The 17822-nt window shown below is 41.9% G+C and overlaps 1 protein-coding gene across 5 annotated transcripts in view; it reads left to right on the forward strand.

Moving 5' to 3' along the window:
• The window catches only part of plcb1 (phospholipase C beta 1), a 1044484-nt gene that overhangs the window by 923209 nt on the left and 103453 nt on the right, over window positions 1–17822 (forward strand). For 4 of the 5 annotated variants that reach the window (XM_069932441.1, XM_069932442.1, XM_069932443.1 and 1 more), the window contains exons 25-30: window positions 1173–1305; window positions 1398–1451; window positions 3656–3875; window positions 6268–6448; window positions 16994–17070; window positions 17159–17248. In XM_069932441.1, coding sequence (XP_069788542.1) covers window positions 1173–1305; window positions 1398–1451; window positions 3656–3875; window positions 6268–6448; window positions 16994–17070; window positions 17159–17248 — 755 coding nt within the window. Of the gene's footprint in view, window positions 1–1172; window positions 1306–1397; window positions 1452–3655; window positions 3876–4064; window positions 4834–6267; window positions 6449–16993; window positions 17071–17158; window positions 17249–17822 lie in introns of those variants that run through there. The other variant, XM_069932445.1, reaches the window with a different exon arrangement.

Raw genomic sequence — 17822 nt, forward strand, 5'->3', positions numbered from 1 at the left:
TTCTGATTATACATCAGGGGAAGTGTATCAGGCCTGCTGTCCCAGTGAAAAGGAATTCACTTATTTGTGAAACAGCAACACTTAACACTGTTTCCCAATTTCCTAATTTCTCCCCATAAAAAAATCAAACTATTGATATAGGAGAGTATTTCAAACCATTACGACAGTAAAAGCTGATGCAGTCCATGAATGATTTATCTGAACTGTAAAAAGAATCTTTCAAGGTTTTTGTCCGTGATGCAGTAGCGAGCAGTTATTTCATTTTTGAATTAAGTTGCAGGTGTTAGCAATATTGTTATAAAATCTAGTGCATTAAGTTTGTCAGCAGGTATCAGGGAAAAGGACATAAAATAAATAACAAAGTGATGATCCTTAGCTGACCTTCTCTCTTTTGAAGCAGGAAAATTATGTTGCTGCTAATCTCTGATAAATATACAACTAATCACAAAATGATAGATTTATCTGAGCTGTCTGTCTTCGCAATTTAAGCAAGAAGGCAAATGAGTAGTGGCACTGAAGGACTGGATAACGGCTTTCAGGGGTTTTATTTTATTCCCTGTTCATTGCCTGTAATTACTATCAAGCAACAAGAGGAAAGCAGACTGAAGGACAAATCCAAGCGCACAGGACCACCCAGTCAGGTGCCATGGCAACTGGTCATCAGAGTTTAGCCATCACAGGAAGTGAATTGCCATAGAGAGCAGACGAGTTTTTTAAGAGAACGTTCTGTGTGTGGATATGGGTGAGCTATTGAAAATTTGGCATTAATATGCCCAGCGTTAAGCTACGAACAGAAGCAGAGAAGAGGAGATCAGATGGTATATAATGTTGAAGCATGTTTCGAAAAATCGGGTATCACACCCATGTGTACACAGTTTGCCGCAGATCAGAGGTATTGTCTCATCTAAAATATACTGACTGCTTTACTTGAGTTGAATTTTAACAACTTGTTCTCTCCTTTTGTGGGAAGCAGATTAGTGTCAAGTATTATCTCATCTGGCATCTTTGAAATGATCAGTTTGCTTTTGAACTTCTGCTAATTTCAGATGATTGTCTTGACCCTGCAGGTTTTTTTTAACAATCAAAATTCAATGGACTTTGTTTGAGAGGAGTGGGATGAGTGGATTTCTTTGTTCTGAAGAGTGGGTAACTTGTCTGTGTCCTTCCCTCAGGCAGAACCTGGGGACCTTCCCACAGAACCTAATGCTGATCCGAAGCCAGCCCCAGCAGAGAACGGTGTGAGTCCCACACCTGGTCTTACTCCCAAAACCCCCTCACAAGTTGCCCACATTCAACCAGCTCCAGGTAAGAATTTAATGGATTTTTCAGTTAAATAAAGTGATGAGATAAGCTTTTAGACCCCTCTATTAACCAAAAATCTCTTTATATCACATTAGCTGCAGTCAAAACAACTGGTAAAGCAGAAGATCTTGTTCAAAGTGTTTTGTCAGGTAGGTTGATAACATTTATATGGCATGTATAATAATTTCCACCCCCAATTCCAAAATAAGGCAACTAATAAAATGAGAAGAAATTAAAGACAGAATACCAACCATATATATATATATATATATATATATATGCATATTCAAATCCATGGTGGAAGTGTTAAAAAATTAATGTGTCCGACATGTACTAAAACTAACATAAGCAAGAGAAACACAAGAGCTGCAAATGCTGGAATCTTGAGCAAACAAAGAACTTCTGGAGCAACTCAGCAGGGCAGCCAGTATCCATGGGTAGCAATGGTCAGTCAGCATTTTAGGTCTCAACAGGTATGCAAACTTCACAGTGTAGATTAATTTTTAAAAAATGATGGGAAGGAATTAAATCAGAGCCTGAACTGAGGTCGTAATTGCCATTTCACAAATATTCATGGGGGAAGCCCACCATTCTGTGTGTGTGGTATAAGATAATGAATATCATATGTCACGAAGCCATATTACAGTTTCTCTGTGATGGAAAGGTATAGTTGAGGGCAAGAAGTTTTAGCTGAAGGCCAAGACTGGCAGGTTATGGCATCACTTTTCTTACAGTCAATTTGCACACTGGTGGAGCACGTTCGCACTTTGTCTTCATGGATTATTTGTTTTTAAATGAAAAAGAAATGTTTTTCCACACAATTTTCAATGGACCATGGCGCTTTAATTTAACTAAATGCAATGAGGGTGTGCATAAAGAAACAATTCAATTATCAAGAATCCCTTTTCAAAATATTATCTGTTCACACCCAGAGCTAATTTTCAGTGCATTTTAAACACATTGTTTTTTTTTGTGATGACAGATTAATTAACTCATTAATTAAATATCAGTCTAAGGAATCTTTATGTGCCATTCTCAATTGAGTCCCTAAGCACTGCCCCCCCCCCCAACTCCCACCTCCGGAGGCCACCGCTCTTTTAAGTAAAAACCTTGTTTTCTTTTCACCTTACATAGCAAAAAATATTTTAATGTTTTTCTTTATATGATTGATAGGACAGAAGTATGGAAGAAAGCAAAACTTAACTGCTTCACCAGGATGGGGGGCCCATAAAATTTGAGTAGAGTCCTAAAGAGGCCATAGATAAAATAAAAAGGTTGGTTGAGAATGGTCGCTATGGACATTTGTTAAAGACACCCAAGAATATCAAGTGAGATCATCGTCGAGAACTATAGCATGGTGACAGGCAGTTCAACCTATTGATATCCTTTCTTCTTATTCTACCCATATTCTCTCAACTGCCCTAGATTTTGCCATTCACACGCATGAGGGAGCCAATTGACTTCAGCCAATTCACGTAGCCATCTTCGTGTCTCTGGGATGTGGGAAGGAACAGGAGTCACAGGGACTCCACCCAGATAGGACGAGAGGTCAGGATTGAACCCTAGTCTCTGGACCTGTGAGCTGAAGCACTACCCTGTCGTAGAAATTTTGTGGAAATTTGAAGACTAAATGGATTTTCTGTTTGTGTAAATTATGCAATTGTAACACACACCCTCTCTGCGGAACGCACATGCATTAAATGGAGCAGTTTTGAAAACCTCATTTTCAAACATAAATATCATGCACCGCAGTATATATGCACAGAGACACAAAAAACTATATGAAGACAAGAGTTCAAACCATGATCACTACCTCCATCTTTAACCTGTTGGCTGACATCTTTCAAAGCGTTGCCATGAATAAAGTGTAACCTCCTATGCAGGAGATTTTGTGTATTGAACTAATCCCCCAGCATCTGCAGACTTCTTGTTCAGGCATTTAAAGACTTGAAAGGACTTTTGAAATGAGTAGTGGCACTTCAATGAATGTAAATACAAATGAGAATTCCTTCATAATAGAAATTATGCATTACAGGAGTTCATCTTATCCCATGCAATCCATTTTTTAGTTATATGTCCTGCCCATTTTCACTGGACTTGCCAAGAATTCCGCCCCCCCCCACCCGCCCCCCCCCCCCCACCCCCCGCTTCAAGAGTTTGGATATTCCAAATAGATTTCATTATCACACAGCTCTCTCCAAGAATGCATTGTGTTGACAATGTGATGATAGGTTTTAATTCATCAACCTGACCGGTGGCACAAGAGGCACCAAAATAGAGGCAAAAAGATTTTTTTCTCTCTCTCATAAAAGAGCATTTGATGCAATTGAGTGGTTTTCGTTAATCACTGCAGAAGTGGAAGCTCAGCCAGTGGAAGAGTTAAGACAACAAAAGGCATTTGTGAAACTTCAGAAGAGGCATTACAAAGAAATGAAGGAGTTAGTGAAGCGGCACCACAAGAAAACCACCGATTTGATTAAAGAACACACTGCCAGATCCAGTGAACTTCAGAATGATTATTTAAGACGCAGGGTAGTTCTGGAAAAATCAGCAAAGAGAGACGGAAAGAAGAAGTAAGTGGACGACTTTCAAATGCTTTTGCGAGCCCTCAGACTGTGCAGCATGTGCAATTTCTAACGTGTTTCATTAAGGTCTCTTTTTCCATAAATAAGAGAATCAAAGGCCAAGTTTAATGTTTAAATAAGTATATGATTTTTTATTATCGCTAATAAAAAATGACAAGACATTTATTTTAATTCCAGGCACGTCCAGCAAGTCATCTCTTGTGCTGTTGTTGCAACTGATTTCACTCAACGTTTCTCTCAGAAACATACTGTTGATCGATTAGTATTTAAAGTATGGAGTATTCCATATTACATCTGCTGGATGATACCAAATTTCAAATGGAAATCATCTTGTGGAGCTTCTTATTGATTTCTCAACCAACTCATTCATCTTTCCTTTAAGGGCAACTTGTATTGGAATTGTTTGTATACTGAGATGCAATGAAACACTTTGTTTTGGGTGCTATCCAGGGAAAGCAACTGCTCCTTGAGTGCAAAATAAAAACAAAATATTAATATATCTTTGCAATGCTGAGCCACATGATTGTGAAATATTTAGATGGAGTGTAACATGACGTTGTCCTGCTATTGATTGTGGGTGAACTCCAGTGCCATTAATTGCTGTCTCAAAATTATTATTCCTTGCTTGTTTGGCTCTTAAAATGGTTATTGTTGCCCCCTCTGAGAACGGCGCCCGATGAAAGATGGAGAAATGTGAATGGGATCACATAATGAGGTGAAACATGGGCCCTTAGCTTTGAGAACCTGCTTTAGAAATGAGGGACTGAAAGGGACAGAAGGCATTCATGAGAAGTAATGGTGGTTGGAGGTAAGTATCTCACTGAGTTGGTCAGATCCAGTCACATGAACTGAATGAAATGCAGTGTTTCCAGTGGTGATCTATTATGACCTGGAAATGGCCAATTATTCTAACATCTTAAAATGAACCTCAACTGTTATCTTGTGAGGGATTCCTCAGTCTTGAGTGACTGTGGACTTCACTGGCTTGAAGCATTAATCTGTCAGTGAATCTCCTGATCTGTTGAATGCCAACATATGAAATGTGCATGCAACCCAGCTAACCACTCGTGATGCTTGAGCAGCAGTCCACTTTCTGCACAAGTACTTCCCCATATGTCCATCTTTGGACATTCAGCGTGAAAGGCAATTGATTCCAAATTACCGAGCATTCACGGCACTGCAAGCTACGTGCACTCTCATGGACACAAATACCAATGCAATAGTTCTCTCTTAGAAAAGAGCCGCCCAGCCAGGGCAATCTAATTACTGCTCAAAGGTCTTTTGCTCAGAGATTAAACGATTCTATTTCATGACTTTAGCTCATCCAAATGCTCCTCCCAAGGAAAATGATGAGTTAATTTTAACGTTCATTATCACATGAATAATAATTGGACAAGATTTCAAATGAACTGCCTTTTGGCACAGCAACTTAAAATTAACCTAATCCTTCTTGTATATTTCCATATTGTAAATAACTTTGCAATTGTTCCACTTCCATAGGGGCAATATTAATCTGTTTACTTTCCAGATGTTGGTGGACTTGCTGTGTTTGTCAAGCATTTCTACATTGAAATTCTGATTAGCATTGGCAAGGAGCATTTTCCATCATTTATCGTGTATGCACGTTTCTGTCTGTTGGTTGCTTGCGTTTTTAATGACTTTGCGGTTCATTTTTTAAATATTTCTCTTTGTTTTGTCCTTTCTGCTGTAGTGTAACTTATACAAAGAAAATGTAAAACAGGATTTTCATTTAATACCTACAAAAGATTGTTCTTAGAAGTGGCCTCAATAAAGTGAGACATTTCAATGGTGTTTTGTAATTTAACAGAGAAAAAGATATTCAGATCAATATCCAAAAAGCACAGCAGAAAGGAAAGCAATCCAGGGAGTTCGGGAGGTAATTTCACAGCTTAGTGCAGAATCTGTAATATAGGAAATGCAAAAATAAGATACAATTGAAGAAACACAGAGTGCAGAGAGCTTGAGATGTAAAGGACAATACAGAGATGGGCAGGGCCAGAGCTATGAAAGAGATCCTGAAAAGAAGTTAAGTGTCCATAACTCCATTGCTGCACTCATTGGTGGGAGTTGGTCTAAAGAAAACAATGGGAATGGTGAAAAACATGAATCAGAACCAAAACTGCAAAGAAGGAGAAAGTTGCTTCCCAATTTTTTGCTGGGAGTAGAACTGCATGTGATGACAGTTCAAAGGCATTAATTCTCTTTCTCTTTCAAATGTCATTTGGGGAGTGAGTGTGTTTGAGCTTGTGCAAGTAAAATGCAGTATCAGGTCAATCTGTAGCAAAGAGGCGAACTATGTCTTCACTTATTTTAAAATCGTACAATGCAAGCACATTTTGATTTTCTTCTCTTATGTCAGGCCTGAATCAGCAAGTCCAGACCATGCAAGCTCAACTATTGAGAAAGAGCTCTCTGCTTTGGATGCTGAAATGACACAGAAATTAGCAGAACTCAAAGATCAACAGCAGCAACAGCTGTTGAACCTAAGGCAGGAGCAGTACTACAGTGAAAAATATCAAAAACGGGAACATGTTAAGCAGGTGGGGACAAGTGCTTTTCAGTACTTTATTTTCAAAAAGTTTGCAAATAGAGATTTTTAAATAGATGTTTAATCTTTAATTCAGTCATTGCAATTGCTATTTACAATTGAAATAAAGATAGATTAGCTGGACAAATCTTGTGAAGCTGCATGCTTGGGAATAGAATGGTTGCACGACAATCGTTTTGGTTAATCTTAAGTGAAAAATGAAAGTTTGTAGAGGTGATTGTAGTAAAAACCCAGAAATGCTGGAGGAACTCAGCAGGTCTCGCAGTGTCCATAGAAGGTAAAAATATATAACTGACATTTCAGGCCTGAGCCATTCTCTCACCCTGGGCAGCCCACAGGACCGAGCCACCGACACGAACCATCCCTGGCCCCGGCAGCCTACAAGGCCAAGCCACTATTGTAAACTCTCACCCTGGCCCTGGCAGCTCACAGGACCAAGCCTCTGTCACAAGCACCCCCTGGCCACTGCAGCCCACAGGACCAAGCCTCCGACACGAACCATCCCTGGCCCCGGCAGCCTACAAGGCCAAGCCACTATTGCAAACTCTCACCCTGGCCCTGGCAGCCCACAGGACCAAGCCTCTGTCACAAGCACCTCCGGCCCTGGGTAGCCCACGAGACCAACTCTCCATCATGAACACTCTCTGGTCCCTCCTTCCCCTGCTCCCCTAACTTCCCCAACCTTCTTTTTGGTCTTTCTGACCCTCCACCTCCTGATCCAACCATCGTCCTCCCCCATGACACCCTCCATCCCATTGACTACCCCTCCAACCCTTGCCTGGTCTTCACCATCGACCTTCCTCTCTCTGAGATGGAATGCTCTGTTCTCAGCAGAGGCCTCAGCCTCATCTCCTTTTGCCCACACCTCAGAGAGTTCCATGCATGCCATGCTGCTGATCTCTTCTTCCATCAGTTCCATCTCATTTCCTACTTCTACAGCCAGGGTTCCCCACTCCCCACACTGACCCCTTCTCCTGCTCCTCCCTCCTGGATACCTCGTTCCACCTTCTGTCTGCTCTGGAACATCATATTTCCAACCATTGCCAAGACATCAACCACCTCAACTTTATCACTCCCCTCAGCCACTCCAGTCTCACCTTGCCCTCCACTCTCTCTGCACTAATACCAACCTCACCATCAAACCCGCAGAAGGGCTCAGGCCTGAAACATCAGTTACATATCTTTGCCTCCTATAGACGCTGTGAAACTTGCTGAGTTCCTCCAGCATTTCATGGTTAATATTAAGATTCACTTCAGACTCAGTCAGAAGTAAGAAGTGTGCAGCTTATTTTAATATGTGAAAAGTGCCATGCTTTCATCCTCATTCTTTGAGCTTGGGATGATGGAGCCCTTCACTTCAATGTTGGCATTTGAGTCACCGAGTCACTCAGTGTCAAAACAGGCCCATTGGCCCAACTTCCCCACGCTGTCTAAAATATCCTACCCATATATCCCTTTATACCCATCCTATCCATATAACCATCCAAATTTTTCATAAACATTTCAATAGTAGCTGACTTCATCGTTCAGGGTTTTCCTCAGCCAGAAGCCCTGGATGAACAATGAAATCCAGAACATACTAAGAGCCAGATCAAAGGCATTTAAGTCTGGAGATCCAGATCAGTACACAAGGAACAGGTACAACATATGGAAAGCCATCTACCAGAAGAAGTGGAGAATCTGGACAAGAACCAGATGAGCTCAATGCCATATATTCCCAATTTGATCGCCAGGACAAGGAAAAGTCACTGCACGCCACCATGTCCCCTGATCCTCTACTGTCAGTATCCAGGTATGACATGCATTCTGATTCCAGGAGAGTGAATCCAAGGAAAGCATCCAGTCTGGAAGGTGTACCCGACCGAGTGCTAAAAACCTGAGCTGACCAACTGGCCAATGTATTCACGGATATCTTTGGCATCTCCCTCTAACAGGGCATGGTACCCACCTGTTTCAAACAGGCCTTAATCATACCTGTGCCCAAGAAGAGTGTGGTAACCTGCCTAAATGACTACTGACCAGTAGCACTTACATCAACAGTGATAAAATGTTTTGAAAGGCTGGTGTTGAAGCGTATCAGCTCCTGTCTGAGCAGCAACATGGATCCGTTCCAATTTGTCTACTGCAGTAACAGGTCTTTGACAGATGCCATCTCTCTGGCTCGACACAAAACCCTGGAATCCCTGGGTAGCAATGATGCCTAGATCCGGATGCTCTTTATTGACTGAAGTTTGACATTCAACACAATCATCCCCTCAAAACAGATCAGCAAACTCCCGAGACCTGGACCTCAACACCCCACCATGCAATTTGATCCTATATTTCCTCACCTCCAGACCACAATCAGTGCAGATTGGCAAGAACATCTCCTCCACAATATCCCCACTGCTCTACTCCCTTTACATATGTGACTGTGTGATATGGCTGGATAACAGCACCATTTACAAATTTGCTGACAATAATGGGCTGCTTAAAAAGGGGCAATAAGTCATCATCCAGAAGGGAGATTCAAATCTTAGCCGAATGATGTACTAACAACAACCTCGCTCTCAATGTCACCAAACCCAAAGAGATGATTGTAGACCTTAGAAAGGAAAACCAGTTGAGTACAACCCAACGATCATTGGAAAATCAGAGGTGGAGAGGCTGAGAAAATTTAAATTCCTGGGAATCACTATCTCAGAGTATCTTTCCTGGATCCAACACACTAATGTCATCATGAACAAAGCACGTCAGCGGCTCTACTTCTTCAGGTGTTGCAGAGGTTCGGTATGACATCAGAAACTTTGGCAAACTTCTATAGATATGGGGATGGGGTGGGGGGGGGGAAGTGTGCTGACTGGCTACATCACGGCTTTGTATGTGAGCACCTCTGAGCAGAAAGCCCTGCAAATGATAGTGGACGTATATCCCAGGACATCACAGACAAAACTTTCCCCACCATTGAGAAAATCTTCATGGAGAGACCAGCAGCAATAATCAAGGATCCATGCCACCCAGGACATACTCTGTTCCCACTACTGCCAACAGGAAAGAGATGTAGGTTCCACAAGACCAGGTTCAGGAACAGTTGCTATCCTATCCCCACCATCAGAAACCTAAACAACAGAATCAATCAGAGACTCATTTAAGGACTCTTACTTTGGATGTTATTTATTACTGAATATTTTTTCTGTATTGCACATTTTATTTTTACATTTCTTTCTTGGTTTACATTTCTCTCCTTTTGAGTACAGATTACAGTTACCGACAAATAGAAATTCTGCCTGCCCCACAGAAAAGAATCTCAGGGCTGTGTGGGATGTCATGTATATACTTTGACGATATATTTGAAATTTGTATTTGAATTAACCACCTCCTCCGGCAGCCCATTCCAGGCATGCACCAATCTCTGGGTTAAAAAAAAGTTACTCTTCATGTTTCTGTTAAATCTCTCCCCCCCCTCTCAACCTATGTCCTCTTGTTACTGATTCCCAACTCTCGGCAAAAGACTGTGCGGTGACCCAATCTATTCCTCTCATAATTTTGTACACCTCATCCACCGACACTCCAAGGAATAAAGCTCTAGCCATCCAACCTCTCCCAGTAGCTCATAAATCATCTCTGCACCCTCTCCAGCTTGACCACATCTTTTGGTCAGCACAGTGACACAATACTCCAAATGTGGTCTCTCCGACTACAACACGACTTCCCAATTTCAACACTCAGTACTCTGACTGATGACGACCAATGTGCCAATAGCCTTTTTGACGGCCCTCTACTTCTGACTCCATTTTCAAGGCACTATATACCTGTACTCTTAGATCTTTCTGCTCTACAACATTCCTAGGATCCCTATCATTCACTGTGTAGACATCTTAAAATGCAGCACATCACATTTCTCTTTATTAAATTCCACAGAGCTGTGGGCTTCTGGGTAGGTTGGACAGGTTATAGTCAGGGCCATGGTTCTATTTTGACTCGGTCTTTTTCCTGTGCAGTTTAGATACAGAGCATTTGAATTGTAAATAACTGGGATTAGCACTCTTGCAGTGTGTATGCTTGTACAGTGTAGGATGTTTCCTGTGGCTGCCCTGAGTCAAAGTCATTTTTTAAATTAATTTTTTGTGCATTACATTTAAACCCAATCCTGAATTAGCTTGAGAAATTGATGGTGAGCCACCTTATTAAATATACTGACCTTGTAATACGGAAAAATGGTGAGATGTTTCCAGGTCAGGACTTGGAAGGCAGCAGATAGTGGTGTTCCCTTGAGCCCACTCCTCTTGTCCTTAATTATATCTCTTAAATAAGCCAGTGAGTTTTACATGCAGTGAATTACACTGAAGCCAAACCAATGTTGCATCATGGATGTTTACAATGGAAGGTGGAAGAGCTGGCAGTTTGAAAGATGAACTGTATTGGCATTTGCTGCAGCAATCCTGTGGAGGGAATACATCTTTTGGGAGATTACAGGATGCATTGTCATGGATGTGTCAAGCTTCTTGAGAGTTGTTTGCACTGCACTCGTCGAGGCAAGTAGAGAATGTTTCCGTTTCGTGCCTTGCAGATGGCTGGAAAGATCCCACTCCCCAGAGGATACCCAGCTTCTGAAACCTGCTCTTTTAACCACAATATTAATGAGGTGTGTGGAGTTGAGTTTCTGGTCAGCGGTGACCTCCACAATGTTGATAGTGTTTGTAATATTTATTAAATGTCAAGGGAAGGTAGTTAGAATCTCCCTTTTCTTCAGTTTCAAAGGTGCAAGAAAAATAAATCAAAGATACATTATTCTTTCTGTTGAAGAATGTTAATGAGTTAATGAATTGTAGGCTGAACATATGCACCAAAATTCTTACTTGCTGCGCCCAAACAGGTATTTGTTAAATACAAAGATAAATATAAATTTAATTGAATTAAAAAGTCAATAATTTCATAAGCTAGATAGATAATAAATATTCACAGTCATCCATGGGCAAAAAAAAAGTTACTTAGGGTGATGGGGGTCCTTTATGATGTCGGCTGACTTTTTGAGGTAGCGCCTCACACAGATGTCTGCAATGGAGCATGTGATGGACCTGGCTATGTTTACTACCTTCTGCAAAGGAAGCATGGGCAGAACCTGCAGTCAGCATCAAACTGCCTTGGCCTGACCCCAACCCACAATTAATGCACATTTATGCTGGGTGAATCTTATGATGTGAACTTACTGGGAAACGTTGACCTGATCCCACACAGTCGGGACAGGCTCTTTCGCACACTGGTATAATCAAGGTTGGTGGAGGTGGTGTTCAGAACAAACCTCGCCCACACAGAAAGCTTTGACAGATGTCTAAGCCACAGGTCCTAACTTAGAACTGCCAGCAGCTGAGTGGTTCTGAATATTAGATATTTAAAGCTATTCAAAACATTAAAAAATAAGAAAACTGGAAAAATGTTTAAAAGTTATAGGTATTAAATGCTGTTTCAATATTTAAACACCTCATTCTAAATCATCCAACGTCTATTGATCAGCAATTACCTCCTCCATTGAAATAAATGCTAGAAGATCTTTATTATGTTGCACATCATAAATTATATGGAATCTTTATAGTTATCACTGCAACAGCAAACTGCTGCCTCTCCAGATTTTGGCTGTTTATTACAACAGGATGTTAAGTTATTCTGTTGTCAACGTCTGCAGAGCAGTAGTTAATCCACTTCAGTGTAATTCATCATGTGTCAAGCTCTGGGTTAGTTGAGGGAGATGGGAGAAAGTTTCATTCAAAGACATTTTTCTTTAAAATAATGATAATTGGATGTAACTAGGAGCGCAGAAACATGGAGCTTTATGAAGAAATATCCACAGGCCAAGTTTTAATGTGCAGTAAAGCTGGTACATTTAATGCTTCATTTCTTATAAAAGCCTATTTGATGCCAGAATTTAATTTTATTTGTTTCTTTCTTCTTGCAGCCTGACAAGAAACTACTTTCCTTATGACCTTTGTTTCTCTGCTTTCCATTTCTTCATTAGTTTCAACTCCACAACCTTCACATAGTAAATCACAAAAGGGCTTCTCAAAACTTTGAAGTTCCTTTTGTGCATTAAGACTTTCCATAATCATTAGACATTAAACTCCAAGATCATTGCCATCAAACCATTTCTTCCATTTTCTTCTTGATTTAAGTAAGGGTTTTGACTGCACTATTTGGTCCTTTTTGATGGGATTGATACACATAACTTGAGTTTATTGTCTGTACAAATCTTTATTAAGAACAAGCTCACACAACAGATGTCACTATTCTGAGACATTTTACTCCTGAATTCACTCAATAAACACACCCCGGAATGGTCCCTAGATTCCAAGAAAAGCAGAACTTCTGATTCATCTTTTTCACCCCTCTATGTGGGGTGAAGGACATTTCATTTTTCCAAGATCAGCCAATGCAGATAAAGAATGAGACCCAGAATCCTTCTGGTCTTGAAAGGGGCCAGAATTACATGAATGATAGCATTCCTGCCTTTGATTCAGAGATGTAGGTCCCAGTCCCATTCTAGAGACATAAGAACCAAATCTCCACTAATGCTTCCCTAAGATGTAGGAGCAGAATTAGGCCATTCAGCTCATGGAGATTGCTCCAGCATTGGATCATGGCTGATGTATTTCAACTGTGGAAAGGATGAGTGCATAAAAGGAACTTCAATGGACCAATGAGGAAAAATTGCATTGTCAGAGGAGAAACCTGTTAGATGTGTTCTTGGTTGGGTGGTATTCTTTGAAGAGGACAGGATTTATCCAATTATCTAGATCAGTGGTTCTCAAACTTGTTCTTTCCACTCACATACTACCTATGCCATAGGTGCTCTCTGATTAGCAAGGGATTGCTTAAGGTGGTATGTGAGTGCGAAGGGAAGGTTGAGAATCACTGCTCCAATTGCTTCTGAAACATTTTGCTTGAGAAAAATTGTCATTGGCTGGAGTTATGAAACCGTGCCATAACGCGTCAATTAGGTACAAATAAAACAGTGATTTTCAAACTTTTTCTTTACATCCACATCGGACATGGATATTGCTCATAGTCGAGGATGATGGCTTTCATTCCATTGATCCACAGAGCGAAGATGCCAATGGATGTATTTGTTTAACATGTACTTGCACTCCAAGAAGTACACACAATACTTCACAAATCAACCATCTAATTCCAATGGCATGGAAACCAGACGATTGGAGCTGAAGGATTTGTTGCTGCCTTCATCCGTCTTCACAGCTGTTGTTTTTGAAGTAACTTCATACACCTGTTCCACCGTTGAGGTCTTGGTTAGAGACCAGGGACCTCACCCTATAACTTACCACCATGGATGCCCCTACCAGGAGCATAGCTCCAGACAGCCTTACTCTTGGGATCACAGGACCACACAAACTTCTCCACCACAAAGTGATAATCCACTCACACACCGCCTTAAGTAATGCCTTACTAATTACAGAGCACCTATGGCATAGAGATTACTTAAGGTGGTATGTGAGTGGAAAGAAGAAGGTTGAGAATCACTGGTTTAGGCTAATCCTTCAGTCGCATTAAATCAGATTTTCAGTTCCTCTGTCATGTCAGTTTGTGCAAACTAGCTAATCCATTTGTCTACTCTTCAGAAAAGAGGCTATTGTCATTCATGGCTGTTGGCATCCTTGAAATGAATGATTTCATTTCCAGTTCCTTGCCTCGTCACCCCAGGCAACACACTGCTTCTTCTTGCCCCATCAGCCCTTATGTGGTTGTCCTCCAATCTCTTTTTAAGATCAAAGCAGTGTTCCTTGTGATTCCTGTGTCACTTTCTCCCATAATCTCTGGATTAAAATGAGTTTGGAAATTCAGCTCCGGGCCATTTTGTATTGGGAACAGTTGTACTCAGCTCACACCCATAAGGAATAGTGCTGAGACCATGCCAGCTCAGCTATTTAAAAATGACACAGCGTTCATGAAAAGAAATTTACTCCCACTGGACCAGGATGAATACATGCCAAACCTGAAAGTTTAGAGCCTGCTATGTGGCCAAGGGCTCTTACGCAGCCACCACACACTGGGTGTTTTTATGGAGGGCCTCCGCTTCGAGGTTGGCTCCATCTGCAAAGAAAAATCTGAACTTACCTTTTTATAGAGCAGCACTAAAAGGCTGCTTCAGCATCATTTTTATGTAGAGCAGCACCTCGGTGCATCCTCTGGAGCCGCTGTAGGTCGGGCAACTGTTGCCCTGGTGCCACCCATCAACGTGATGGCATAAACACGGTGAGCAATGGCTGTCTTTGTTACCCATAATCCCCCATGCAACTGGAAGTGCTTTGGGACACGCCAGACCAAATCACCAGTATGGGGAGGGGGGGTCATTAGAGGCCAGGACCGCAGGATCAGTGAACTAGCGCACACTCTCATTGACCCCTGGCTGCAGAGCTCTCTCTTGGGGACAGGGTGACTGGTGGGGGAGGAAGGGAGGCAGGTGGGGGGTGAGGGGGTGGTTGTAGAGACCAGGACCACAGATTCAGTGAACTAGTTAACTAGCACACTTTCTTACCGACCCTCAACTGCAGAGCTCTTTCTTGGGGATGGGGTGACTGGTGGGGGAGGGAGGGAGGAACCCCCAACAAGATTTAGCTAGTTTGATTGGAGGGAGGGGGTGAGGAGGGGAAGCAGATTCATCCATGAACGTGAGGGAATGCTGTTTACCGCAACTCACCTCCTTCCGTCCGCTTCCCAGGTGACAGGTGAAATGTTGCTAATGGGGATGATGAATCCTGACCACATGATTTAGATGGTGGGAGGGAGGTAGGGAGGGAGGGAGGGAGGGAGGGAGGGAGGGAGGGGGAGAAGCAGGTTCATAGTTCAATCACCACCAACCAGAGCAGGAGAGTGGAGTGCCTGCGGACCCTGGGGATGCGTGCCAGCTCTACCTTGTGTCTGGCGCACCCTCTCAGCACCACCTCTCTAGCGTGTGAAGCTGACAGGGTGCTGCTTCTCGGGCTTGCCTTCCATTTCCTTCTCTGACCCCTGACTTCAGGTGAATGGTGGGGGAGGGGAACTGCTCCACAGTCAACCCAAAACTGGCGTGCAGCCCTGAGAGAAGATGAACTCCCCCATACACATGGTTTGGGGTGGAGGGTGGCAAGAGAGGAGAACTAGAACAGGCAGCCACGGAAGCAACAATCTCAGGGAAGGCTCATTAGACAAATGTGTGCAGCAATTACCCAGGATTCTTCCTGACCCGAACTGTTTGGCACAGATTCATTAAACAGTTTGGTTAGGTGCTGGGACGCGGGCTGACGGTCTCATTGTGAAATCATCAGCCTTCCCCAGCCAGCCACTTGCAGTTGCTGTACATTGATGAAGCAAGGTGGAGCGGTCCACTCCACCTCTGAGACTAGCCCCTGGAAGGAGTGGAGTCGACGTCTTGGAGCTGCTCCCGGAGCTTTTATGAAGGTAGGGTCAGCAACATGAGGGCGGAGAATCTCCTCCTTTACAGTCGCATTTTTTTACTCTATGAAAGGGCCAACTATAAGTTCCTCTCCTCTCCCAATATTGAGCACTATTTACGGCTGTGATTCTGGGCCCTGAGTGATTGACAATTTTCTCAGTGATAATTAAGATCACCCCTTCTGCAGGCAACACAAATTGACAATTCACTGTCTGTTTATAGTTTTAGTTTTAGAGGTACAGCTTGGCCCACAAGCCCACAGCCACCCAAATACACCCATGAGACCAATTAACTAACTAATCCCATTTGTCTTTGGAATGTAGGAGGAAACCGTAGAGTGTACTCCATACAGACAGTGCCGATTTGAACCCTGATCACTGGCAACTGTGGTAGTGTTGCACTAACCATGACACTCTTCAGTACAATGACCAAAATGACACTGAAACTTAATCCATCATGCAAAACATTACCTCATTGTTTGCCAAATATTGTTTTCTGATCCCCACTTCAATGAGGGTTGATCTTTCTGATCCACTCAACCATTCTGTTCATTTCTTCTAAACAGTAATTAATATTCAATTTATCATGGTATCTCCTAATATTACTGCATTTCTCCTTCTCCCTTTGAAAATAATCCCTTAATCAATTGCAATATCAAAATATATCCACATCTGGCATATGTAATTAAACCATCGGTTCAGATGCTGTTGGAAGAAGAGGTCAAAATGACCAAAGCACATGTGTGACTTTTGGTTCTCTGGAAAAGCTGAATGGAATTGAAAGGGTAACCTTACTTTGCACTGCATGACACTTATTGCCATCCTGTCACAGCAATGCATGGCACCTTTTCCACTTGCATAGTCATGGAGTTTATACAAATTCAATGATAGGCACCAGAATTCAGATTGTAACCCGTTGACATCTGCTCACCAACTCCTGTACTGAGGCTGATGATCTTTGACAGTAAACTCGTTCCATTGTGCTTGCAATTTAGTCATGTAAAAGGTTAAGAATGAATATTATGCGGGATGCTTTGATGGATGTTTAAAGGTTGGGTAGTGTTCTTGACTACAAGCAACTCTGCTGCGAAGTTCACGTACTGTTGTATTTTCACAGTTGGTGCAAAAGCTTGCTGAGGTTGCTGAGGAATGCCAGGCCAACCAGTTAAAGAAGCTGAAAGAACTCTGTGAAAAGTGAGCGTCCTACATAATGCTCTCCCATCTTTACTTCGAATTTCTAGCTGAGGTTTGTGATAATAAACAGAAATTTTATTATTATCAGGGAGAAGAAAGAACTGAAAAAGAAAATGGACAAAAAGCGTCAGGAGAAGATCAGTGAGGTGAAATCAAAAGACAAAAACCAAATGGAAGAGTGAGTTTATCAATCTTCATTTGAGTACGTGCCATCTTGTAATAGTCATTATAGATTCCTTGGAGGTCAGTATACCTGCCAGCAAAAAAACCTTCATTTCATTTTTCAAAGTAGTATGAGAATACGACATGCAATACATGGTAAACTCAAGCCTCTGGGAAGAGAGGGATCTGGAATGCAGATACATAATTCATTGAAAGTGGCGTCACTGGTGGATAGGGTTGTAAAGAGAGCTTTTGACATATTGGCCTTCATAAATTGAAGTATTATAACAGTTGGGATGTTAAGGTAAAATTGTATAAGACATTAGTAAGGCCAAATTTGGAGTATTGTGTGCAGTTTGGTCACCTAACTACAGGAAAGATGTCAATAAGATTGAAAAAGAGCAAAGAAGATTTACTAGGATGTTGCCGAGACTTCAGTAACGGAGTTACAGGGAAAGATTAAACAGGATACGACTGTATTCCCTGGAGTGTAGAAGAATGAAGGTACATTTGATAGAGGTATACAAAATTATGAAGGGTATAGAGTAAATGAAACTAGGTTTTTTGCAATTGATATATTGATCTCTGAT

Source organism: Narcine bancroftii, chromosome 4 (genome assembly GCF_036971445.1).
Source record: "Narcine bancroftii isolate sNarBan1 chromosome 4, sNarBan1.hap1, whole genome shotgun sequence".
Classification (NCBI taxonomy): domain Eukaryota; kingdom Metazoa; phylum Chordata; class Chondrichthyes; order Torpediniformes; family Narcinidae; genus Narcine; species Narcine bancroftii.